This window comes from Neoarius graeffei, chromosome 5 (genome assembly GCF_027579695.1).
Source record: "Neoarius graeffei isolate fNeoGra1 chromosome 5, fNeoGra1.pri, whole genome shotgun sequence".
Taxonomy (NCBI): domain Eukaryota; kingdom Metazoa; phylum Chordata; class Actinopteri; order Siluriformes; family Ariidae; genus Neoarius; species Neoarius graeffei.
In genome coordinates, this window is record NC_083573.1 from 6,448,142 (window position 1) to 6,474,678 (window position 26,537).

General features: G+C 42.2%; 1 protein-coding gene across 1 annotated transcript in view; it reads right to left on the reverse strand.

Annotated features, from left to right (window-relative positions):
* Window positions 1-225: 225 nt before the first annotated feature.
* Window positions 226-26,537, reverse strand: part of atg9b (autophagy related 9B) — a 49,657-nt gene continuing 23,345 nt past the window's right edge. Inside the window, exons 8-15 of the mRNA XM_060921060.1 lie at window positions 26,157-26,310; window positions 25,848-26,027; window positions 21,460-21,705; window positions 21,009-21,244; window positions 20,771-20,873; window positions 5,253-5,337; window positions 4,903-5,070; window positions 226-2,101 (exon numbers count right to left, since the gene is read on the reverse strand). Coding sequence (XP_060777043.1) covers window positions 4,922-5,070; window positions 5,253-5,337; window positions 20,771-20,873; window positions 21,009-21,244; window positions 21,460-21,705; window positions 25,848-26,027; window positions 26,157-26,310 — 1,153 coding nt within the window. The 3' untranslated portion in view covers window positions 226-2,101; window positions 4,903-4,921. The remainder of the gene's footprint in view (window positions 2,102-4,902; window positions 5,071-5,252; window positions 5,338-20,770; window positions 20,874-21,008; window positions 21,245-21,459; window positions 21,706-25,847; window positions 26,028-26,156; window positions 26,311-26,537) is intronic.

Consider the following 26,537-nt stretch of genomic DNA (forward strand, 5'->3'; position numbering starts at 1 on the left):
ATGTAATAACATGGTAATTACATGTGTAGCAATAACACTATGTTTATATTATGTAATAGCATGGTAGTAATAGTAAATACATGTCATAAGGCAGCCTACACTACTCAGCTGCTGTTATCATCGTCACCGTATTCGCATGAGGAGTAAATGTGGAAACAGTCTACAATGATGCAGACTTTATAAAATAATCATCCATTACAGTTGATAAAAGATGATGAGCAGAGACCATTTTTGCTTTGGTTTATTTTTAAATATTTTGATCAAACAAAAAAAAAACGCCCACAAAACTTAGATAAATATTAAAAGCAACAAAAAACATAGCACCTTGCAGTCATAATTCTGACTGCTTATAGTGGTCATGACAATCACAAACATGTAAAATCACCAATCAGTTATTTTTCACAAATGTATTCAGTCAGCTCTCATCTGTCAAACATGAGACGGGTAAACATGTCCCATCCACTGACTCACACACTCCGAGTTCCCCATTGTAACAATATATGCACCAAAATAAATACTGTACATTACTTAGTTGAATGTGCAGAGGTATGTCAAGCTGTGTGAAATTCAATTAATGCATTTGCCCTGATGTGAACAAACAAACAAACAAACAAACAGGTTGGAGGCAAGGTGGTGTTTTCCCCTCATTCTCAAAAGCAATACTATTTTTTCAGACACAATAAATGTGGGTTGGACAATTTTTCATCCATCAGCTCTGAAAGAGGATCAACAGTTTTTGGAAATGAGAGTAGCCATCTGGTCTTCCTAATGATATTTCCATGATACATCATTTATCCGAGTGCAGAATGAAACGTTAAGAAAATGAATCTTGCTTGTCAAGATGATAAAAGCGCTGAGGCTTCATTAAAAGCTCGCTAATTCATCACTCAGCTAATTAAGTGTTAATATTGAGAAAAATGTATGTCACTTCCTTGTCATAAAAGCACCATTAAATGTTTTAAAATAATGAAAGCAAATCTAAATATACTTATCACTGCATTAGTATTCCTTTTTTTTCAGTCTCTCGTAGTTTCATCTAAACTGAAAAGTTATTTTATTTCTACCGAAGCGCTGCTGCATTCTCCATTCTGATTAGTCAGGTACTGATTCATTTTCCATAACTTAATATTCAAGTGCTATTGTGGAAGCAGTCTCCTGTTTCAACTCTTCCTTGTATGCTTTTTCTTTGTCTTAACTTCGAGAGAGGTGCGTAAGGGAACACCTATTATAAAGTACGTGACAACAGGAACTCACTTTTAAATGCAACTAGAAACAGACAAAAAAAAAATCATGTTCTGATAAATAAAATTGTACTTGCTGCGGCATCAAAGGAAAAAAAAAAAAGTTCAGGACATGCCATTATTGGAAAATTAATAAAACTCTGCTTCAACAAAGGCTTTAGTGTCACTCCGGCCAAGAAAAGCTCAGTGGATATAAAACTGTGTATGCTTCAGCAAAAAAAGTATTCATCGTCGTTCAATTCTTCTGAAAGCTTCGAAAATGCCTCCAAGACTGAAATAGTGTTTACAATTCAAAAAGCACATCAAAACTGACAAACCCAAATGTTCTCTAGAGAAAGAGATGGTCTTTGTCCTTCTTTTTGCAGACCTGGAAAAATCTGGAGCCTTTCCAGAACTTTTGTAGCGCTCCGTCGTTAGGGCTCCTCATGCAAAATAACACACACGCGCGCACAAAACCAAATGATCTTATTTTCAGCCACAACATAAAATTACTACAAACCTTTTCCACCACTCATAAGCGGCACCATATTTGTCAGCAGTCCGTTTTTGAAACCAACCTCCTGCTGAGTAACGGTGCACGAGCCTCATCTTTGACCTCAGAATGAAAACTTAGCCACACAACAAAATCGTTTTAAAAAATAATCAGAAGGAGAATAATAATATTTAAAAAGAACGCATCCTCCTCATGAAGCATCTAAGCGAGAGGAGAAGGTGGCTGGTACACTCCGTAGGCGCAGAATACCACGGCTCCTCGACGCTGGAAGACCGGTGCAGCGAAGACTCTGTGATCCGACTTTTAGATCAAGAAGCTTCAAATTAAACTAAGGCCACGACATTCTTCCAGAAAATGAACGCAAAGACTGCAAAAGAGAAAAACAGCAAGACTTTAGTGAAGTCAAGATGGAGTCCACAACACTGTCAACCCCTCAGCTCTGATTGGTCACACGGTGTTGATTCATTTTCGATTACAGCAGCTTTGACAGTAGTTCCAACTGCGTGTTAAACATGTTTCGAATGCTCCCCAAATCCTGTATTTACAGTGTCTTGCAAAAGTATTCATCCCCCTTGGTGTTTGTCCTGTTTTGTCAGATTACAAGCTGGATTTAAAGCAGCTTTTTTGGGGGGTTAGCACCATTTGAATTAGCACTTCTCATGACCCTGAGAACATTGGTGGTGGCAGCATCACGCTGCAGGGATACAGACCCCGAAGAGAACACTGAAGGAGCTGCAAAGATCCACAGTGGAGATGGGAGCATCTGTCCATAGGACCACTTTAAGCCGTACACTCCACAGAGCGGGGCTTTATGGAAGAGTAGCCATGACAAAAAGAAAAAAAAATGAATTTGGATTCTGCCCAACAGCATGTGGCAGACTCCCCAAACACATGGAAGAAGATTCTCTGGTCAGATGAGACTAAAACTGAGCTTTTTAGCCATCAGGGGAAAGGCTGCGTGTGGCACAAACCCAACACTTCGCATCCCCCTGAGAACCCCATTCCTGCAGTGAAGCATGGTGGTGGCAGCATCATGCTGTGGGGATGTTTTTCATCTGCAAAAGCTGGTCAGAACTGAAGGAAAGATGGCTGGCACTAAATACAGGGCAATTCTGGAAGAAAACCTGTTTGACACTGCCAGAGGTTTGAGACTGGGATGAAGGTTCACGTTCCAGCAGGACAATGACCCTTAACATACTGCTAAAGCTACACTGGAGTGGTTTAAAGAGAAACATTTAAATGTCTTGGAACGGCCTAATCAAAGCCCAGACCTCAATCCAATTGAGAATCCATGGCATAACTTGCAGGTTCCTGTACACCAACGCAACCCATCGAACTTGGAGTTGGAGCAGTTTCGCCTTGAGGAATGGGCAAAAATCCCAGTGGCTAGATGTACTAAGCTAATAGAGACATGCTAGTCTGGCTAACGCGACTTCAAAGCTCTGCGAGCATTTGGTCTGGCAAAGATATTAAGCCCAACCATTTCCCAAAGGCGTGGTTGACCTGTCTCCCTGAAATGCCTCAGTTTGCTACTGGTCGAAGCCAGAAAAGGCTGTGACGAAGCTTAAACCAATCACATCACTCTTTCCTCTGACGCATGTGACGCGACGGAAACTGCTTGAGTAACAGGAAGAAGATAAATACCTCCAGGGCTGCTCTTTGCTCCGTTTTCAATGAGAACTTCCCGTTGAATGCTTTCAATACAGCATCTACCGCTGTGTCAAAGGCAGGCTTTCGTCTAAAGGGGGGGAACAGGGGCGCTGCGGCCTCTTACTCTCGGCGTGCGCCCCCTTACCGACTCCGTGAAAACATCCCAGCAACACTACGTGACAATGTGTCTGATCATCAAATACGTTATAATTGCTCCAAAAATATTCCAATCATAGTAGATACACCGCCAGACGGTGCAAAAACAATCCGAATTGGCGTTTTCCAGACTGAGGCGCCATTTGACATGGTTTCTGATTTGACATGGGTTACATACAAGGTCAGCTGACTTGTAGAGCGAGATTTCTCGAGACTCAATGACCTTTCTCCCACTGGCGCAGGAGTTTTTGACAGAAGTAGTTCGCGAGTTGTTTTTGTTGACACTTGGGCATGTAAAGATGTCATCCCGCGGCACGAAATGGAAGAAAGCCAAAGACTGTCCGGGGCAGAAGAAGATTACTTCTTTCTTTTTCAATGTCGACAGACAATTTGTTACAATTTCCCTCTCAGATAGCCTCAGAATGTCCCATTGGAGCCTTAATTTTTCAAAGGCTTTGCACGGCGGGGGGGGGGACAACCGGCACCATCGCCCCCCCGCTTCGCTCCCTCGCCATGGTGAGCGCCCTCATACTAATTTTTTCTAGAAAAAACCCTGAAAGGCTTGCCGCTGCTCCATGTTTGTAATGTTTCTAGTGAATGAAGCGCTTCCGGCATAGATTCTGTAAACAATCTATGGCTTCCGGTCGCAGTTCTACTACGTCACTGCCTTGAACACGCTTCTACCCAGGGCCATTGGAGATGCTCAAAGTTGATTGGCTCCCGATTTTTCGGGAGCTTGGAAGAGCTGGAGATAGCTTGCCTTGCCAGACTAAGCTCTCAACAGGCCCTCGTGTTGCGTCATACTTAGGATGGGCGGGCCCAGGTTAGAGACATACCCCAAGAGACTTGCAGCTGGAATTGCAGCAAAAGGTGGCTCGACAAAGTATTGACTCAGATTTCTGTTTTTTCATCTTAATTATTGTTTGACTCACAATAAAACAACAATTTTCACCTTTTAAAGTGGTCGGCATGTTGTGTAAATCAAATGATGCTAACGCTCCAAAAATCCACTTTAATTCCAGCTTGTAATGCGACAAATCAGGACAAACACCAAGAGGGACGAATACTTTTGCAAGACACTGTACCATAATCATAAAAAATAAATCATTGGCCATTTCCTGTGGCATAAGGAGAACAAAACACTTCTGCGCGTGCTATTGTTGATCATTTTACTCCAGCTGCACTCCCATTCCTCACTTTATAACATTTCTCTATGGAAATACAATTTCACTGATTTTCTGGAGTATCGATCACTTCTCAAATAATCCGATCCGGCCGATAAAGAACTAATACTGAGAGACGGAGAAGCCGATACAGCGTGTGAAACAGCAGTGGCAGGACCGGAGACGGCGGATAACGCACCCCAGAGCTTTAAGGCACTTCAGCTGCTCGCCTCGCTCGTGTGACTCGTATGATGTGGAGCAGAGCTGCTGTTGAGCTCCTCTTCCTCCTCCTCTTCCTCCACCCATCCTCGCAGCCGGAGAGAGGACGGCACCGCCAGGCCGGCTGGGTGCATCTGAGGCGCAGGCACTAGCGTTGGGAAACAGGAGGCTGTCATTGAGCTGAAAAGTCTGAAATACTAACATTTCACATGAAGTGCTTACTGTACATGTCTGTGTGTGCGTAATTACAGCTGATATCACAACATTGCAGTATGCTTGGGTAGAGGTAATCCGAAATATTAGAATTTCGCATTAAAAGCATAAACTCACCAGCACTGGCACTAAAGTCCCTTAAGGACATGTGAGGATGTAACTGACCAGGTCCACGCTGACACTGGAACTTCTGCTGATGCACCTACGAGAGACAATAACCTTTATTCTGTCCACATTCACTGCATAGGAGCAACCGCACGTTCCGATTGGCTACTCTACTACTAGGATATCAGCTCATATAGACCCTTTTCAGTCACGTGACCTTCGTAAACGCGACCACCATTTTGGACATGTAGCGGACTTCGGCTCGAATTGGTTTGAATGCGAGGAAGGCGACAAACGGAGAACATACAAGAAAAAGGAGCGAGATGCAGAAAATACCTTCGCTATCCAGCGACGTAGGGCATTTACAGGGCGAGCAGAGGGAGAAATAACAACAGTAACGACACATTAGCAACGCCGTACAGAAATAACGGTTTATGGCACAGACCCTTTCGGTTCTCGCTCATCTAGCTGCTACAATGACTGCTTAGACTGCAACAATAATACCTAACACACATTTAAGTATCCGTCGTAAAGACGTGAAACTCGTCGAGTGACGAGTGTGTTCATTGATCAGCTAACACAATCTAAAAGTAGACATACCATCACACTGCCCTGGCGCTGTGTACAGTTTACCTTCTATGGCTTGTGCACTCACTATTTGCCATTACTTTCTCCAACCGTTGTCACAGATTACAGGGAACGGCCTGGATTTAAGAGACAAATACATGTTCCTCTTGTTTTGAACACTTATTTGTAGGCAGTGCTTAATTTGTAAAGTGGGAGGTCCCGGAGCGCAGAGGATGAGCGGCTACGGTGCGGAAAAAAAGGGGGCGGGGCGCTGCGCTTCTGGGCATGTTTTGTAATAACACTGCAAATTAAGTTCATCTGCAGATATTTTGTGGATGTCGTTTCATGAGAGAAATCACCAACAAGACAGATATCAAAATCAGACATTAACGCTAAATAAACTTGCATTTTTTTATTTAATTATTTGGGTTGTTTTTTTTTTTTGTTACATAGTCAAAAGAGGTGTCGGATCATCGGATCCAGTGTAAATAGCTGCCGGAGCCAACGCCCGAGGTTCCGGAGCGCGCTCCGGCTTGCTCCCCCTCAAATTAAGCGCTGTTTGTAGGACACTGCCTCTGATCTGTCCTACAGTCTACCAACAGCAAAGGAACACAACGCTAGCTAATGTCGTTAGCTAATAGCTACTACAGAAGAACAAAGAGGTTACAATGGGTTATTTTAGCCTATTTGGTTACACACTTGCCGCCACAGAATGTTAACAGCAATGTAATGCCTTTTCTGGCTAATTTTATTCGTCTTACCTCCAACAAAGTGGTCACTACACAAGCGCTGGTATGCCGAGGGCTGCCAATCTGTTAATTTTTTTTAATGGCCGCTATCCATCTTCTCCGTCGGGATCCGATAAAATGATAACCCTTGCCTTGTTTGTTGATGGTTACTACATCCAGGTGCACAACAATATAGTGGCATGATGGAAGTCTTGCTGAAAATAAACACTTTCTTTGCTGCCGTTCCTCAATGCTGGCTGTGGTAAACTACTGGTAGTACACGTCCAAAATGGCGGCTGCGTTTGTCGTGACGTCACGTGAAAAGGGTCCATACCGTGAGTAGAGAAAAACAAAATCGCGACGCTTGTTGCTGAACCAACCGAGGACGGAATAAAAATCTCATCTCATCTCATTATCTCTAGCCGCTTTATCCTTCTACAGGGTCGCAGGCAAGCTGGAGCCTATCCCAGCTGACTACGGGCGAAAGGCGGGGTACACCCTGGACAAGTCGCCAGGTCATCACAGGGCTGACACATAGACACAGACAACCATTCACACTCACATTCACACCTACGCTCAATTTAGAGTCACCAGTTAACCTAACCTGCATGTCTTTGGACTGTGGGGGAAACCGGAGCACCCGGAGGAAACCCACGCGGACACGGGGAGAACATGCAAACTCCACACAGAAAGGCCCTCGCCGGACCCGGGGTTCGAACCCAGGACCTTCTTGCTGTGAGGCGACAGCGCTAACCACTACACCACCGTGCCGCCCACGGAATAAAAATGCTCCTCGAAATCGATGGCAGTAACGCAGCTTTAATCAGAACAAGTGCAATTTATTTTGCGCCTTTCTCACACCCAAGGTCGCTTTACAATTCGAGGGGGGGAAAAAAAAGTCCACGAAAAGAGGGTCAGGATGTAATTCCAGTGGCATAGCTATCACAGTCCCACCAATAGGCGCACGAAGAGAAATCCCACACCGTCTGCACAGCCGCTGCGACGCCACCAGGCAGCATCGCTCAGAACGCGGCGCCACACAGAGCGCTGACAACCACGATGTTAAAAGAGCAACAAGCTCACTGCAGTCTATAGCGAGGAGCACAGGCCTCACCCACAGCAGACCAAGGCCTGGAGGGAACTGACATCCAAAACTGGGTCAGGAGCTACACCACAACTAGCGGACAAAACACTCAAAAAAAAATAAATAAACGACATAAAAAAAAGAAGAAAAACTAGATAGAACTCGACGCCAACGGTGTCGATGGGGATGCCTCCGCCCGGTAGGTTACACGCAGGGCTTAATTTGAGCCGGAACATGATCCGTAACCTCCGTCGTCGGATCCAGCAGCTATTTTCATTTCATTTGGTGTTCCGGCAGCTATTTAAATGGATCAGATCACCTCCGTGACCATCACAAAGGGAAAAAAAAAATCAAACAATAAATTAAATAAATAAGAATTAGTTTAGTGTTCGGTTTTGATATCTGTTGTTGATTTCTCTCCAATGATATCCACAAAATCTATGCGAAAGGGGAAGGGGACATGGGGTGTATACTTCCGCTCAATAGAACACCGGGTTTTTTGTAGCCGTTAGCTTGCGCTGTGGAAAAAATGGCAAAAAACCAAGAAAGCTTACTAAAATTTTTCAAAGTCCCAGGACAGCCGGATCCTAAACGACCCAAAATGGACGACGTTGGACACAGTGACACTGCGCCAGCACCTGCTGCAAGTGTACCAGTCCACGGGAACGATCAAAAAGAAGACGAGAAGAATGATGATGGCGGTGAAGCTAGAAGTGTTAGCGCACCAACCGCAAAGCAAAGCCTTTTGACAAAGAACATGGCGAAAAGGGAAAAAAGGTGACTGGTAGGCTACCGTACATTTCAACAGGAATGGACAGAGGAATTCGCCTTTGTGGGGTGACAGGGTTCTGCTTTGTGTCCAATAGGCCTACACAATGACAAGATTGCATCGATGAAACAATGAAATAAAGCGGCACTTCGAAACACGCCAAGCTACGTTTGCGTCAAAATATTCAGCGGGGGACAGGAGGAAGACGGCATGTCAAGAGCCTCTTCATTATGAAAAAGAATATATTACACTCAAATTGTTGGTCCTACGTAAAAATGCATTTTAGTTGTATTCAGCGTCACTTTTTATACAGTGGTGCTTGAAAGTTTGTGAACCCTTTAGAATTTTCTATATTTCTGCATAAATATGACCGAAAACATCATCAGATTTTCACACAAGTCCTAAAAGTAGATAAACAGAACCCAGTTAAACAAATGAGACAAAAATATTATACTTGGTCATTTATTTATTGAGGAAAATGATCCAATATTACATATCTGTGAGTGGCAAAAGTATGTGAACCTCTAGGATTAGCAGTTAATTTGAAGGTGAAATTAGAGTCAGATGTTTTCAATCACTGGGATGACAATCAGGTGTGAGTGGGCACCCTGTTTTATTTAAAGAACAGGGATCTATCAAAGTCTGATCTTCACAACACATGTTTGTGGAAGTGTATCATGGCACGAACAAAGGAGATTTCTGAGGACCTCAGAAAAAGCATTGTTGATGCTCATCAGGCTGGAAAAGGTTACAAAACCATCTCTAAAGAGTTTGGATTCCACCAATCCACAGTCAGACAGATTGTGTACAAATGGAGGAAATTCAAGACCACTGTTACCCTCCCCAGGAGTGGTCGACCAACAAAGATCACTCCAAGAGTAAGGCGTGTAATAGTCGGCGAGGTCACAAAGGACCCCGGGGTAACTTCTAAGCAACTGAAGGCCTCTCTCACACTGGCTAATGTTAATGTTCATGAGTCCACCATCAGGAGAACACTGAACAACAATGGTGTGCATGGCAGGGTTGCAAGGAGAAAGCCACTGCTCTCCAAAAAGAACATTGCTGCTCGTCTGTAGTTTGCTAAAGAGCATGTGGACAAGCCAGAAGGCTATTGGAAAAATGTTTTGTGGACGGATGAGACCAAAATAAAACTTTTGGTTTAAATGAGAAGCGTTATGTTTGGAGAAAGGAAAACACTGGATTCCAGCATAAGAACCTTATCCCATCTGTGAAACATGGTGGTGGTAGTATCATGGTTTGGGCCTGTTTTGCTGCATCTGGGCCAGGACGGCTTGCCATCATTGATGGAACAATGAATTCTGAATTATACCAGCGAATTCTAAAGGAAAATGTCAGGACATCTGTCCATGAACTGAATCTCAAGAGAAGGTGGGTCATGCAGCAAGACAACGACCCTAAGCACACAAGTCGTTCTACCAAAGAATGGTTAAAGAAGAATAAAGTGAATGTTTTGGAATGGCCAAGTCAGAGTCCTGACCTTAATCCAATGGAAATGTTGTGGAAGGACCTGAAATGATCAGTTCATATGAGGAAACCCACCAACATCCCAGAGTTGAAGCTGTTCTGTACGGAGGAACGGGCTAAAATTCCTCCAAGCCGGTGTGCAGGACTGATCAACAGTTACCGCAAACGTTTAGCTGCAGTTATTGCTGCACAAGGGGGTCACACCAGATACTGAAAGCAAAGGTTCACATACTTTTGCCACTCACAGATATGTAATATCGGATCATTTTCCTCAATAAATAAATGACCAAGTATAATATTTTTGTCTCATTTGTTTAACTGGGTTCTGTTTATCTACTTTTAGGACTTGTGTGAAAATCTGATGATGTTTTAGGTCATATTTATGCAGAAATATAGAAAATTCTAAAGGGTTCACAAACTTTCAAGCACCACTGTATATGGCTCTCACGAAAACGTATTTGAAAATATGTGGCTTTCATGGCTCTCTCAGCCAAAAAGGTTCCCGACCCCCGCCTTAACGTATGTGTGGAAAGCGAGAGTGAACTTGAGTGCCTGTTTGGAGAACATTCTGAGCGTTGTCCATTGTTGTCCAGGATTTGATAGCTGGTGCTGTTGCAATATAGCCTGGGAAATCCCATGCTGCTTTGCACAATCGTTCCGATCTGAAAAGACAGCATGGAAACTATGGTCTAAAGGCTCGCCTGAGTTAGGGAGCCAATCAGAGAGTGGGGAGGGGTGGAAAGACGGTGACGCGTACTACTCGACAAACGGAAGCTTGTAGTTTATTTGGGACTGTTTACGGATCACGTTTAACATGGCGGCGAGCGATACGAACCAAACTTTCGATCAAGTTTTAGACACTGTTCTGATTAGTTTAGAGCGAAAGTTTGTTTTAAAACGGCAGTAATCGTTCGGTGCCATTGTTTTCCTATTTTTGTTTTGCCTTCTCTTTCTCTTTCCTTCTCTTCTTCATCGCTTTAACTACGTCACCGGGTACAACTGCCATGATTGGCCATGGGCTACGTATACGCCAAATGATAGACATTCGCAACGTCCAATAAACGGCCGTTGACAATCGTAAACCACACCTCCCCTACGAGAAATTCAATAGGCGGATTCCAGACCATATTTCACTTGTGATATGGTCTGGTGTTAACCAGACTAGTTGCAATACATGTCATGCAATAGGCGTGTGCGCGTAACAGTGGCGGCTGGTGGGCTTTGAAAATAGGGGAAGCTCAGTTTTAGGTCTACGTAATACAATTTTTCAATTATTCGTTATTTGTCATGAGTCGATTTGTTGTTATGTGGGTCTGTCTCAGAAACTGCTCTCTCATTTGGGACATTATGGTCAAAAAATAAATTTTCTAATTTTACTTTTTTTTTTTTTTTGCATTTACCCAACACTCAATGTTTCTTTTATCATGTTTAATAAGAATAAAGATAGTATCTTGCTTTATCTGGCCTCCACTGAGGAAAATTTTGATTACAATTCAAATGCTTTTGTAAAATTGATTTACAGTGGTGCTTGAAAGTTTGTGAACCCTTTAGAATTTTCTATATTTCTGCATAAATATGACCAAAAACATCATCAGATTTCCACACAAGTCCTAAAAGTACATAAAGAGAACCCACTTAAACAAATGAGACAAAAATATTATACTTGGTCATTTACTTATTGAGGAAAAGGATCCAATATTACATATCTGTGAGTGGCAAAAGTATGTGAACCTCTAGGATTAGCAGTTAATTTGAAGGTGAAATTAGAGTCAGGTGTTTTCAATCAATGGGATGACAATCAGATGTGAGTGGGCACCCTGTTTTATTTAAAGAACAGGGATCTATCAAAGTCTGATCTTCACAACACATGTTTGTGGAAGTGTATCATGGCACGAACAAAGGAGATTTCTGAGGATCTCAGGAAAAGCGTTGTTGATGCTCATCAGGCTGGAAAAGGTTACAAAACCATCTCTGAAGAGTTTGGACTCCACCCATCCACAGTCAGACACATTGTGAACAAATGGAGGAAATTCAAGACCATTGTTACCCTCCCCAGGAGTGGTCGACCAACAAAGATCACTCCAAGAGCAAGGCGTGTAATAGTCGGCAAGGTCACAAAGGACCCCAGGGTAACTTCTAAGCAACTGAAGGCCTCTCTCACATTGGCTAATGTTAATGTTTATGAGTCCACCATCAGCAGAACACTGAACAACAAATGGTGTGCATGGCAGGGTTGCAAGGAGAAAGTCCCTGCTCTCCAAAAAGAACATTGCTGCTTGTCTGCAGTTTGCTAAAGATCACGTGGACAAGCCAGAAGGCTATTGAAAATGTTTTGTGGACAGATGAGACCAAAATAGAACTTTTTGGTTTAAATGAGAAGCGTTATGTTTGGAGAAAGGAGAAACACTGCGTTCCAGCATAAGAACCTTATCCCATCTGTGAAGCATGGTGGTGGTAGTATCATGGTTTGGGCCTGTTTTGCTGCATCTGGGCCAGGACGGCTTGCCATCATTGCTGGAACAATGAATTCTGAATTTACCAGCGAATTCTAAAGGAAAATGTCAGGACATCTGTCCATCTCAAGAGAAGGTGGGTCATGCAGCAAGACAACGACCCTAAGCACACAAGTCGTTCTACCAAAGAATGGTTAAAGAAGAATACAGTTAATGTTTTGGAATGGCCAAGTCAAAGTCCTGCCCTTAATCCAATCAAAATATTGTGGAAGGACCTGAAGTGAGCAGTTCATGTGAGGAAACCCACCAACATCCCAGAGTTGAAGCTGTTCTGTATGGAGGAACGGGCTAAAATTCCTCCAAGCTGGTGTGCAGGACTGATCAACAGTTTCCGCAAACGTTTAGTTGCAGTTATTGCTGCACAAGGGGGTCACACCAGATACTGAAAGCAAAGGTTCACATACTTTTGCCACTCACAGATATGTAATATCGGATCATTTTCCTCAATAAATAAATGACCAAGTATAATATTTTTGCCTCATTTGTTTGACTGGGTTCTCTTTATCTACTTTTAGGACTTGTGTGAAAATCTGATGATGTTTTCGGTCATATTTATGCAGAAATATAGAAAATTCTAAAGGGTTCACAAACTTTCAAGCACCACTGTACATATTAAACAACTCCATCATGAAGAATTAAAGCCGCTCCTTCACAGATGAGTGAAAATATTGAATAAATTTCCTCTTTTTGATTGCTTGGGTTAAAAATGCCAAGTTATGATGACTGAACTGATTATTCACTTAAATATGAATAATACGATACCATTTTGGGTCTTGATATGGCAAAATAGGACACAATGGAAAAATCAAGAACACACCGGAAAGATGAGAATAACGGCGGCAGTAAAAGAACAGCGACTGTACCGGCTGAAGGTCGCGCGGGTCTCTGCTGCGGCGCGCGAGCAACAGGACATCACTACCGCACCGGACGGAGCGCGAGGCGGGGGCGGGGCAAAATGACTGGCCGTACTTTGCCATTATAGCAGATAGATACCAGCTGTTAGCAGCTAGCACTGCAGATCCCAATAAGGCTCAAGCTAGCCTACAACCACGTTGATTGAACTACAAATGAAATAAACGAGTGAATTCGCGAATGATCAAACTGATAGAATGGATGAAAGTTAACGGAGCACAACGAGTAATATTTACATTTATTTACAGAGTAATGTACAGAGACATCAATGAGAAGAAACGTTTATATGAAAAATTCGGACAGCACTTTGGCACACGACTACACTTTCTCGACATCCGCTAGGGACTGACTGATCATGCTTCCGTGTTCCTCGCCGAAGTACCGCCCTCCTCATGTCTTTCAAACGCCACCTCCAATAATCCTTTATCAGCCCGGCTTCTTGGCCCGCCCATGTCTCATTTAGTCCCAGAGATACCCGGCTTCCCTGGAAGTGACGATTTTGTTGATTTTAACCAATAACAACTAGCCGAAATTGGCTGTTCAGAGCTGTCTCGTAGACTGCAACGGATACCCCGCTGCCAGTCCATAGACAGTGTTGCCAGATGCTGATGTTTTCCAGCCCAAAATATGTTCAAATCTACCAAAATGCACTTAAAACCACCCAATCTGGCAACACTGTCCATAGAGCCCATTGAAATAAGAAAGGTTACAGCCTGACAGTAAACGCGATTCTCGTAGCGAACTGCAAGTTCGTCAGACATCACTCAAATAAGTTACAGGATAACATAGGGATGGTTATGAACGTAAATACAATCTTGGGCATATATTATGTTATGCAAGTTATTGTTTTAATGAGAATTCAACGTCGTAGACGCCGCAGTTTGGGGAGAGAATTTTAGGGGAAGCTCAGCTTCCCTTGTTGTCTCTGAGAAATCGCCCCTGGTGCGTAAAGTTATAGTAAACCGCCCCCCGCCTTTTTTTTTTTTTTTTTGAGTCGCCGGACCCACCCACCTCCTGCGTTCCGGGACCTCCCACTTCACAAATTAAGCACTGACTACACGCCTTATTAAAGTTGTGATTTGGGGATGGACATTCGACCTCACAGTAATCGTGACCTGGTGAAATTACTTGTATTAGCCTTGGAGATATTGTGTTCACAAGGTTTTCGGACAGACATTTGACCTCACAGTGACCTTAGACCTTTTGATCTCAAAATCTAAATCAGTTCATGTTTGTCCCAAAGCGCACAAATGGTGAAAGTTTGGTGAAATTCCTTTCATTAGCCTTTGAGATATCACGTTCACAAGGTTTCAGGACGGATGCACGGACAACCCGAAAACATAACTTTCCTGATTACATTTTATTAAATGAACAGTCTGTTACAAATAGGCTTGATATTGTAAATAGTTTTAATAAGCATTTTATTTCTTCAGGGTCAATTTTTAATGAATCTTCTGTGAGTGATGCACCAAATTTATCTCCTCCTTTGAGAAGAAATGGTCCTATATTTAGCTTTTCAGCCATCACAAGAAATGAGGTTGTAAAGGCTCTAAAAAATCTGGATGTTAAGAAGTCTGCAGGGCCCGATGAAATTGAGCCTTATTTCTTAAAATTAGCTGCGGAGATTATCGCTGGGCCACTGTCTTATATTTTCAATTTATCACTAGAACAGAATGTTGTCCCAGATGTCTGGAAATCTGCTTTGGTTGTACCCCTGCTGAAAGGTGGCGATCCAACCACTTTAGATAATTATAGACCAAGCTGTCAATTATTGCCAAAATTCTTGAATCTATTGTTAGTGAACAACTAAAGGATTTTCTGGTTAGTAAATGCATTCTGTCTAAGTTTCAGTCAGGCTTTAGAAAGAACCATAGTACAGTAACTGCCACTATGAAAGTTTTAAATGATGTCATTTGTGCGTTGGATTGTGGAAAATCTTGTGCTGCAGTGTTTATTGATTTGGCTAAAGCCTTTGATACTGTCAATCATAGGATCCTTTTATCACGTCTTTACAGCATTGGTCTTTCTGAGTCCGCAGTAGGTTGGATTTCTAACTACCTACATGACAGGACCCAGAGGGTACAAATTAAGGGGTCACTTTCTGACAGGCTTAATGTTGACACTGGGGTGCCACAGGGGTCCATTTTGGGCCCCCTGCTATTTACATTATATATTAAAAATCTTGGTGATAACTTATCTGATGCAAGTATACACTTATATGCAGATGATACTGTAATTTATTGTTCTGCACCCTCTATTGACAGCAGTGGCGGCTGCTGGTTTTTAAAACAGGGGAAGCCCATTTTACGCATTCATCGTAAAACCTGTAGGCCGCATATCAAAGCATAGAAAGGTGTGCCCCATTAGCATAGTGAACTAGACAACCCTACCTAGTGGCAGGAAGTATTTTTGCTTGTACATTTCATGTTATAGTCTGGCTTGCCAGGCTAGTGCCTCATATCCTTAATCAAAAATATCAAACATCCAAAAATCACTGGCTATTCAACGAAGAGCCTTGAACAATCATACCCTGATATGCAACACAGAGTCTTTAACACAACACCCAGCTGTGCAACACATCCTTGAACATCTTCTGCAACACAGTCTGGAAATTCATAACCAGGTAGGCTATGCAACACACAGAACCTTGAATATTATACCCAGGTATAACCTATAACACAGAGCCCACCATTCTCTTAACATTACTGAACAATATACACACTTCACATTCATGAATATGAACACTATTTATGCACAAATTCTGCCCTCCGCTCCTTTTCCAGAAAATGGTCTGTGACCCTGTCATACTAGCTGGTTGTGCTTTCCAGAGACTTCACCAATTTCTGTTAGCAGCTAGTACTGCAGATCCCAATAAGGCTCAAGCTAGCCTACAACCAGATTGAACTACAAATGAAATAAACGAGTGAATTCGCGAATGATCAAACTGATAGAATGGATGAAAGTTAACGGAGCACAACGAGTAATATTTACATTTATTTACAGAGTAATGTACAGAGACATCAATGAGAAGAAACGTTTATATGAAAAGAAATTCGGACAGCACTTTAGCACACGACTACACTTTCTCGACATCCGCTAGGGACTGACTGATCATACTTCCGTGTTCCTCGCCGACGCCAAAGTACAGAGCCCGCCCTCCTCATGTCTTTCAAACACTACCTCCAATAATCCTTCATCAGCCCGGCTTCTTGTCCCTCCCACTGTCTCGTTTAGTCCCAGAGAAGCCCGGATTCCCTGGAAGTGACGATTTTGTCGATTTTAACCAATAACAACTAGCCGAAATTGGCTGTTCAGAGCCGTCTCAGACTGCAACGGATACCCGGCTGCCAGCCATAGAGCCCATTGAAATAAGAAAGGTTACAGCCAGTGTTGCCAGATTGGGCGGTTTTAAGTGCATTTTGACGGGTTTTGAACATATTTTGGCTGGAAAACGTCAGCAGTATCTGGCAACGCTGGTTACAGCCTGGCAGCAAAGGTGATTCTCGTAGCGAACTGCAAGTTCGTCAGACATCACTCAAATAAGTTACAGGATAGTTATGAACGTAAATACAATCTTAGGCATACATTATGTTATGCAAGTTATTGTTTTAATGAGAATTCAACGTCGTAGATGCCGCAGTTTGGGGAGAGAATTTTAGGGGAAGCTCGGCTTCCCTTGTTGTCTCTGAGAAATCGCCCCGATTGACAGGTGCATTTTAAAGCTCCAGGAAGCATTTGTAAGGGTTCAGCACAATCTTTTCTAACTGAAATTGGTATTAAACGATAAGAAAACTAAATATATGATCTTTTCAAGGAGCCGGAAGTGTATTTCTTCTATACCAACTCTTTATACGCTGCAGGGCAGATCCATAGTCTCCTCCTACAAATATTTAGGCTTTGTGTTGGAGGAGGATCTATCTTTTAAACTCCATGTAAAACAATTGCTTTTCAAGCTAAGATTAAAATTGGGGTTTTATCATCGCAATAGTGCTCGTTTCTCTCAGTCTGCCAGAAGAAAGTTGGTAGAAGCTACATTTTTACCTGTTCTAGATTATGGGTTTTTTTTTTTTTATAGAAACACCACTAAGGCACTTTTACAATCTTTAGATTCTGTTTATCACTCCGCGTTAAGATTTATATCTCGTAAAAAATCACTCTACACACCACTGTGTACTGTATAATCTAGTAGGCTGGCCATCATTACATATTAGACGGCATAAGCATTGGCTCCTCTTTGTATATAAGGCGATACTTGGTCAGTTTCCTTTGTATATCTGTAGTCTTTTATCTTTTAGCAATCAAGGGTATAATCTATGCTCAAGTAGCTACATTCTTTTAAATGTCCCCAAAATGAAGACAGAATTTGGTAAAACTGCTTTTAGTTAGTTATTGTGCCTCAGCTGCATGGAATGAGATTCAAAAATCACTCAGACTTGCCATTTTTATGTCTGTCAACGATTTCAAATTTTATCTTAAATCATACATTCAATACTGTTTGCACTTGTTTTTGACTTTTGATCTTGTTTTATGCATTTACTTAACCATGCATTGTATTCTATGTATTTACTATACCACACATGCAAAACTGTTTGCACTTGTTTTATTTTTTTGATCTTGTTTTATGTATTTTCTTTTGTACTGTATTCTATATTTTATACTTATTTTAATTTTTTTTGTTTTTCCTGCATCCTGTGTGTTGTATTGTAATGTGTGCTGCTGCCTTGGCCAGGGCTCACTTGTAAAAGAGATATTTACCATATTTTTCGGACTATAAGTCGCACTTTTTTTCATGGTTCGGCTGGCCATGCGACTTATACTCCTGTGCGACGTATATATGTTTTCTTTTCACCGTGGAATAACTGGAGCTGATGCCGAGTCTGACGACAGCCACGCAGAAGAAGAGGAAACGGGGCTTCGTCTGCCGCTGGAGTTGGCAGAGTTGTTCAGAAGCGACACCGAGGATGAGGAATTCAATGGATTTGCTGATTTGGAGTGAAATCGTCAGCTTGATAAACTTGATTGACCTGTGTTTTATTATTAATGATAGGCCTATAGTTATTTAAATAAGTTATGTAATGATTTTAGGCAGTGCTTAATTTGTGAAGTGGGAGGTCCCGGAACGCAGGAGGTGGGTGGGTCTGGCGACTCAAAAAAAAAAAAAAAGGCAGGGGGTGGTTTACTATAACTTTACGCACACGCGCTTATTGTGTGTGTAAAAAAAAATTATTAATAATATCAGACATTATGATCTTAGAAAACGCTTTAGTGACGAACAGTTACAGACAGTAATATGTCGTGATATAAAATATTTTTTATTAGGCTATATATTAAATTATATATTAAATTTATCTTCTAATATAACAGACTGTACTCATCACAACCGGTTTATTCACCATTGGAGATCAGATCACACAAGACACGAGTTAAATGACTCATTTAAAAGCAGGTATTTAAAAGCAGTGCCAGCTGGACTTCGTGGCTCAGGTGGATAAGGCGCCATACCATAAATCCGGGGACCGGGTTCGATTCCAACCTGCGGTCATTTTCCGAGCCCTCCCTGTTTTTCTCCTGCTCATTAAAAGCAGTGCCAGCAAACGTAAGTGCAATCAATTCAAGTAATAGTTAAGAAATAAAGGGTTTACAAAACAAGTTGGAGAATTCATTTAAAAAATTTTAGTAAGCTTTCTTATTTTTTTGCCATTTTTTTCCACAGCGCAAGCTAACGGCTACAAAAAACCCGGTGTTCTATTGAGCGGAAGTATACACCCCATGTCCCCCCCCTTCCCCTTTCGCATAGATTTTGTGGATGTCATAGGAGAGAAATCAACAACAGATATCAAAATCAAAACCGAACACTAAACACATTTTTATTTACTTATTTAATTTATTGCTTGATTTTTTTCCCCTTTGTGATGGTCACGGAGGTGATCTGATCCATTTAAACAGCTGCCGGAACACCGAATGAAATGAAAATAGCTGCCGGATCCGACAACGGAGGTTACGGATCTTGTTCCGTCTCAAATTAAGCCCTGATTTTCGGCCTATAGGCTATTGAATAACTTGATGTTACGGTACATATTCAGCCAGTTTTTCTCTGGGCTATTATAAATGATTTTGTTTTGCATTTTTAAAAATAACTCTCCTTCCAAGATGAACTTTATTCTTCGTCTCTGATGTTATGGTGTTAATGGTCTGAATAACGTTTCATGTTTTTATCTGATATGACGTTAACTGGCAGGCGCACTTTCTGCCTGTTTTTTTCTCTGAGCGGTTGTTGTTGTTTTGTTTTTTCACTAGACGGTTGTTTTTACTACCGTGCCTGTCTTTGCAGATGATATACCTATAGCCTACTTGGCCTCTGATTTGATGAAATAAAATTCGACAAAAATGAAGAATGACACTCCTCGATGATGACTACAGCTTTAATAACACAGATGAAAGAGCCATGGGGCGATAATAAGCCCTACCGGTAAAAATATTCTAAAAGCAAACTGATTAATGCATCAGTAATAGGCTACTAATATTAGTTATAATAATAATAATATAGGCTATTAGTAATAACGATAGTGATAGTATTAAAGATAGTAGTAGATATTTAAAATAATCAGACTAGGCTACTTACAGGGCAAAGGGCGCGTTATCACTGCTCAGCTGTTCGTTTATTAAATAAACAATGCAGTCGTGCAGTAACCACGCGCCGCTTATCAGATACAATCACAGATTCTATGGATAGAATAACCCTTCAAAAAAGTGCGACTTGTAGTCCGGTGCGACGTATATATGTTTTTTTCGTCTTCATAATGCATTTTTCGGCTGATGCGACTTAAACTCCGGAGCGACGTATAGTCCGGAAAATACGGTATCTCAATGTGATTTTGTTTCCCTGGTTAAACAAAGGTAAATAAATAAGGTAAATAAATAAAATAAATAAATAATGCCTCCTGCACCTTACGGTGGCGGAGGCATAAAGAAAATTTCCAAGCTCCGGTGAGAGGCGGCAGCCAGAACACGCACGACGTACTCTCAACCAGAAACGGAAAGGCCTGAACAAGAAGAAAACCAAAGAAAAAAAATATATATATATGGAATGAAAGTATTTTTCAAGAATTATTATTATTATCGCATTTTTCACAATTTGCTCCGGTCATTTCGCCAGTTTGTTTACGTTCTAAGCGGAAATGATTTTGTCGGACGTTTCGTGCGAAGTTTTTATATTTATCGAATTTGCAAAAAAAAAATGCTCTGTTTCTCAAAATCCAGTGAAAGTGGATCGAATAAAACCTCGGTGCTTCGTCGGTTCACGTACAAGTCGATTTTGTGGAATGACTGTTAAATACCTGAATTCAGAATTATACGTCACATACAAGTCAAGGAAAACACAACAACGTCGGGTGTTCTACACGGTTCGCGAAGTGGTGAGTGTGAAGGCCGGGGCGTAAGATTTACATCGCCTTGATCGACGCAGCACTTACCTCATGCATGTAGATGGCGTGCAGGCTCATCTCGGCTGTGGCGAACTCCGAGAGCAGGGCTGAACTGGACTGGCCGTGCGTCTTCGACTCGCTGGCGCACATGCTGGATTGGAACGAGATTAACTCTGATCAGTCGAAGTGCTTCTGTATTAATTAAACATGCCATGATCGCGCAAAATGAATATTAATTAGCCGTGCTGCCTCATCTCGATCGGTGCGTTTCGTGGAATGTGATCACCTGATAGTGGTGCTGCTGTGGTACATGGGACCTTCGGGATGTTGATGAACAGCCGGATGGAGGATGTGAGAGCGCGAGCGCCCGGTGTGAGGCTGCTGGGAGGAAGAGATCGAGGCGAGGACGCTCGCGGCGGCCGAGGCCGTACTGCTCGGAGGCACAAAACGACGATTCCAGCCCGGCAACCCGGACGCCGTCAGGACCGGATGAGCCAGAACGCTCGCCAAAAGGGTATCAGGCTGCAGGGGGATGAGTCATTCGTCACAATGTCGTCAGGAGCACATTAAATATTCATGGCTAAAAAATTAACACCTGCTCAAAGATACACAGACCGCACCCTCCTTGGGGTACAGGAAAATAATCAAGGACAGATTGACGTCGTGCAGGCCGATGTGACGCACGAGCTGAAATGATACATGTTAATATAATTAAGTAAAAAGGAAGTGTAACCCACAGCAGTGGCGGAGTCATTGGAGAGCAGCGAGGTGTAGAGCGGAGCCTCGGAGAGCAGGAGCTGAGGGTTCGGCCCCGCCTGCGCGTCCTGCTGCACCTTCTCACGCATGTGGCTGATGAACAGAGAGCTCTCCTGAGGCGGCTGCCAGCGAGGGTTCTTCAGCGTGAAGTGAACAAGCGACAGCTCCGTCTTGCCGTTTTCTGCCTGCTGGTACACGGACGCCTCCGTCTGGCCCTCGGACATCCACTGAGAGCCGAGAAATAACGCGAGATCGAAAGTCACTTCACGGAGCTTTCGTCATCATTCAAGACTTTTTTTTCACCAATCCATGTCTTGATGTACGGTAAAAGGGCCATTCTCAGAAAATGTGATAAACTCAGTTTTAAACGTGAAGTTTGTTTCGTTTTTTTTTTCCTCGAAAACCATCAATCCTGGTCCTGTATTATCGAATCAGTATTAGTATTATCCTGTATTCCACCATGGGTCTCAATTAGGGATGTTAACTGATGACCGTTTGACCGAATCAACGTCAACCGGTTAATTTTTTTTTGGTTGTCGGTTAAAAAAAAAAAAATCAATCGTTTTGAAGTTGCCGATTTTGGAGCGGAGAACCTGGAATTCTGTGTTGTAAACGCTTGGGGCATGCCATGCGGTGTAAGGACGACAGCTGACAAATCAGAAACACCCATTCAGTCATGTCCCGCCCTCCCGCCCCAGTTAAACACAGCTGCCACTCGGCGAAAGAAAAGTGTAGACACAGGCTTTTTAGCTTACAAATTACTATTCTGTTTTTTTTTTTTTTTAATTATTATTAGAAGGCACATGGAGTTTAGTCCTGCCTTGGCCAGTGCATTCTCAAAGTATGTTTCGGTCTGAAGCCAACAATGCATGTTATTGCAGATCAGATCTCTCCACACAAACTAAAGGCGCAGATGCCGACTTCTGGAAGGAAGGGGAGAGAATGAAATGACAGCGGTGTCTGGAGGGGGAGTGACAAACGCAGCTTTTATGTCTGTGAGCCCAGTCAGTGACGGCTTCAGAGCAACTTCAATACCATGCAGTAATGGCGTGTTGATATTGGTAACGGCGTTATAACGATTGTAGCTAATTAATTAGATTACCCGGCGTTATAACAGCCTTTATTTTAACGCCGTTATTCCCATCACTGAATGCTATGTACTTCTTCTAGCACTTGACATAATTTTCAACGCCATCATGGCCAACTGAAACTGTCTCTAAGCTGGAGCCATTTGTCCTCCGCTCCAATACAAACCCCTCGACATCAGTGCCGCGTCTGACTAAATGTTTCGCGCTGTAGGAAAGGTAATGTGAGTGGAGGGCAGCGACTGGGACTGAATGTGCGGATGCTCGCGGTTAGATTTAGAACAGATTCTAATAATTCCAATTCTAGAATTTTAAACAGGGATGCAAACGGCGCGCCTTTTGGCGGATGCCGCCTTTTTCACGGCTGAATCGTGCAGATCTGATTTTTTTTTGGGGGGGGGGGGGGGGGGGCGTTAGAGCGTCTGAATAATTTCATCAGAGTAAATTCTGTATTAAAATTACTAAATAAGCAAATGCCGTTATAGTCCATGAAACAGGAAGTATGAGAAGAAAACAGTAAATCAGAAAGCTGCGCACATTTGCGCAGCTTCCGGGAAAACGTGCGCAGCTTTCTGATTTACTGTTTTCTTCTCATACTTATACTTCCTATGTTTCATGGACTGTAACGGCATTTGCTTATTTAGTAGTAATTTTAATACAGAATTTACTCTGATGAAATTATTCAGACACTCCAACGCCCACCCTAAAAAAAAAAAAAAACGGATCTGCACGATTCAGCCGTGAAAAAGGCGGCATCCGCCAAAAGGCGCGCCGTTTGCATCCCTGTTTAAACTCATAGGTTAACCGACTTTAACCGGCTAATGAGGCTCGGTGGTCGGTCAAGATTTTTTTTTAGTTTTCGCCATCCCTAGTCTCAATGAGGATTCGTGAAATCTGAATGAAAATAATTCTTTTGGGTTTTATTTTATTTTATTTTAACTTTTCTTTCTGAAATATCACCTCCATCCCTTTTTATTGTGGAAAACATCATGAACTTTGCTTCAACGGTTTTTGACGTATAGTCTAAAATACAGTGGTGCTTGAAAGTTTGTGAACCCTTTAGAATTTTCTATATTTCTGCATCAATATGACCTAAAACATTATCAGATTTTCACACAAGTCCTAAAAGTAGATAAAGAGAACCGAGTTAAACAAATGAGACAAAAATATTATACTTGGTCATTTATTTATTGAGCAAAATGATCCAATATTACATATCTGTGAGTGGCGAAAGTATGTGAAGCTTTGCTTTCAGTATCTGGTGTGACCCCCTTGTGCAGCAATAACTGCAACTAAACGTTTGCGGTAACTGTTGATCAGTCCTGCACACCGGCTGGGAGGAGTTTTAGCCCGTTCCTCCGTATAGAACAGCTTCAACTCTGGGATGTTGGTGGGTTTCCTCACATGAACTGCTCGCTTCAGGTCCTTCCACAACATTTCCATTGGATTAAGGTCAGGACTTTGACTTGGCCATGAACTTTATTCTTCTTTAACCATTCTTTGGTAGAATGACTTGTGTGCTTAGGGTCGTTGTCTTGCTGCATGACCCACCTTCTCTTGAGATTCAGTTCATGGACAGATGTCCTGACATTTTCCTTTAGAATTCGCTGGTATAATTCAGAATTCATTGTTCCATCAATGATGGCAAGCCGTCCTGGCCCAGATGCAGCAAAACAGGCCCAAACCATGATACTACCACCACCATGTTTCACAGATGGGATAAGGTTCTTATGCTGGAATGCAGTGTTTTCCTTTCTCCAAACATAACACTTCTCATTTAAACGAAACAGTTCTATTTTGGTCTCATCCGTCCACAAAACATTTTTCCAATAGCCTTCTGGCTTGTCCACATGATCTTTAGCAAACTGCAGACAAGCAGCAATGTCCTTTTTGGAGAGCAGTGGCTTTCTCCTTGCAACCCTGCTATGCACACCATTGTTGTTCAGTGTTCTCCTGATGGTGGACTCATGAACATTAACATTAGCCAATGTGAGAGAGGCCTTCAGTTGCTTAGAAGTTACCCTGGGGTCCTTTGTGACCTCGCCGACTATTACACGCCTTGCTCTTGGAGTGATCTTTGTTGGTCGACCACTCCTGGGGAGGGTAACAATGGTCTTGAATTTCCTCCATTTGTACACAATCTGTCTGACTGTGGATTGGTGGAGTCCAAACTCTTTAGAGATGGTTTTGTAACCTTTTCCAGCCTGATGAGCATCAACAATGCTTTTTCTGAGGTCCTCAGAAATCTCCTTTCTTTGTGGCATGATACACTTCCACAAACATGTGTTGTGAAGATCAGACTTTGATAGATCCCTGTTCTTTAAATAAAACAGGGTGCCCACTCACACCTGATTGTCATCCCATTGATTGAAAACACCTGACTCTAATTTCACCTTCAAATTAACTGCTAATCCTAGAAGTTCACATACTTTTGCCACTCACAGATATGTAATATTGGATCATTTTCCTCAATAAATAAATGACCAAGTATAATATTTTTGCCTCATTTGTTTAACTGGGTTCTCTTTATCTACTTTTAGGACTTGTGTGAAAATCTGATGATGTTTTAGGTCATGTTTATGCAGAAATATAGAAAATTCTAAAGGGGTTCACAAACTTTCAAGCACCACTGTATATGCGCAAGAATGCGGACTTTCTTGATGTCTTTACCGTTACCCAAATGGTAAAATCATGCTGTAACTCATGGCTTTGACAATAGAGGGCAGTGCAGTGACAGGAGGAAGGATGTTAAGCAGCCATTTTGAAAATAAAAAATGTTTTTTTTAAATCACTGGTGCATGAACGTTGGAATCCAGGATACTGATCAGGTAAATATAAAATTTCAAGACATCAGGGAAATTAACTGCCTTTGCCGTTCCCCCTGAATGATCACGATAATGATGCTGCATGTTGAAAAAGTGTAATTCACAAGTTAGGATGGGATAATAAATGCATAATTTGTTTCTCTTTTTTTTTTTCTGCACTCAGTGACCCAAAAATGCCATGAGATGTCTTTACTGTTACTCTACAGGGTAACGGTAAAGCCATTATGGGTCATGGTAAAGACAACAACTGGACGTTAATTTTTCATAATAATTATATCGCTTGCTTTGCAAATTCATGAAATACGCTTTTCAGTCTATTAAATAATATATTTACAGGGATTGTAATTAAAATCAGTGTCGACAAAAATTTTTTTTAAAATGTCTTTACCGTTACTCGTCACGTTTTCTGAGAATGGCCCAAAAATAAATACAAGTCTTTCTTCTCACATACAAACACACCTGTGGGTTGCCATGTCGGCGGATGTCCATCTGTGCGAAGGAGCAGATGTCGCCGACGCCCACCACCTCGACGGTGAAGTTGCGCAGGAAGTCGATGATCTCCAGAGACTTGCTCCGGAGGACGAAGATGAGGATGAAGGGCGTGATGATTGGACTGAGCAACTCCTCCAGGATAAAGACCTGCACAGCACATTCGTTCATTCACACAGCGAGATGGCGCAAACATAAACAGACAAAAACGGTGCACCGATTCCAGACACGATCGTGAGAATCCATCTCGATTAATAGGAACACTGTATAATTTCTTACCGCTTTGTACTGGAAAAGCTGTGCCATCTCGTCACGCGTCTCGCTCTTGTTAGCGTTGCCCTTCCAGTGATCGGGCATGTAGTGGATGTGTGCCAACACGCACTGTAGCAGCTGCTCCGGGCACCACACCATATGCTCGTCTGGTATAAAGGACCTGCCGGAGAGGAGAGCAAAAAGCCACAAGGTCACTTTGTTCCACCGACAATACTGAACTGTTTATTTATAAACAGATCATGTAAAATCATCATGTCTTTTTAATTAAAAGCAAATTGAAAAGGCAGAAGGCGGTCATTACGGAAGAACAAATTTTATTCTATCCACATTCACTGAATATCAGCAATCGCATGCTCTGATTGGCTGCTCTACGACAAGGATATCAGC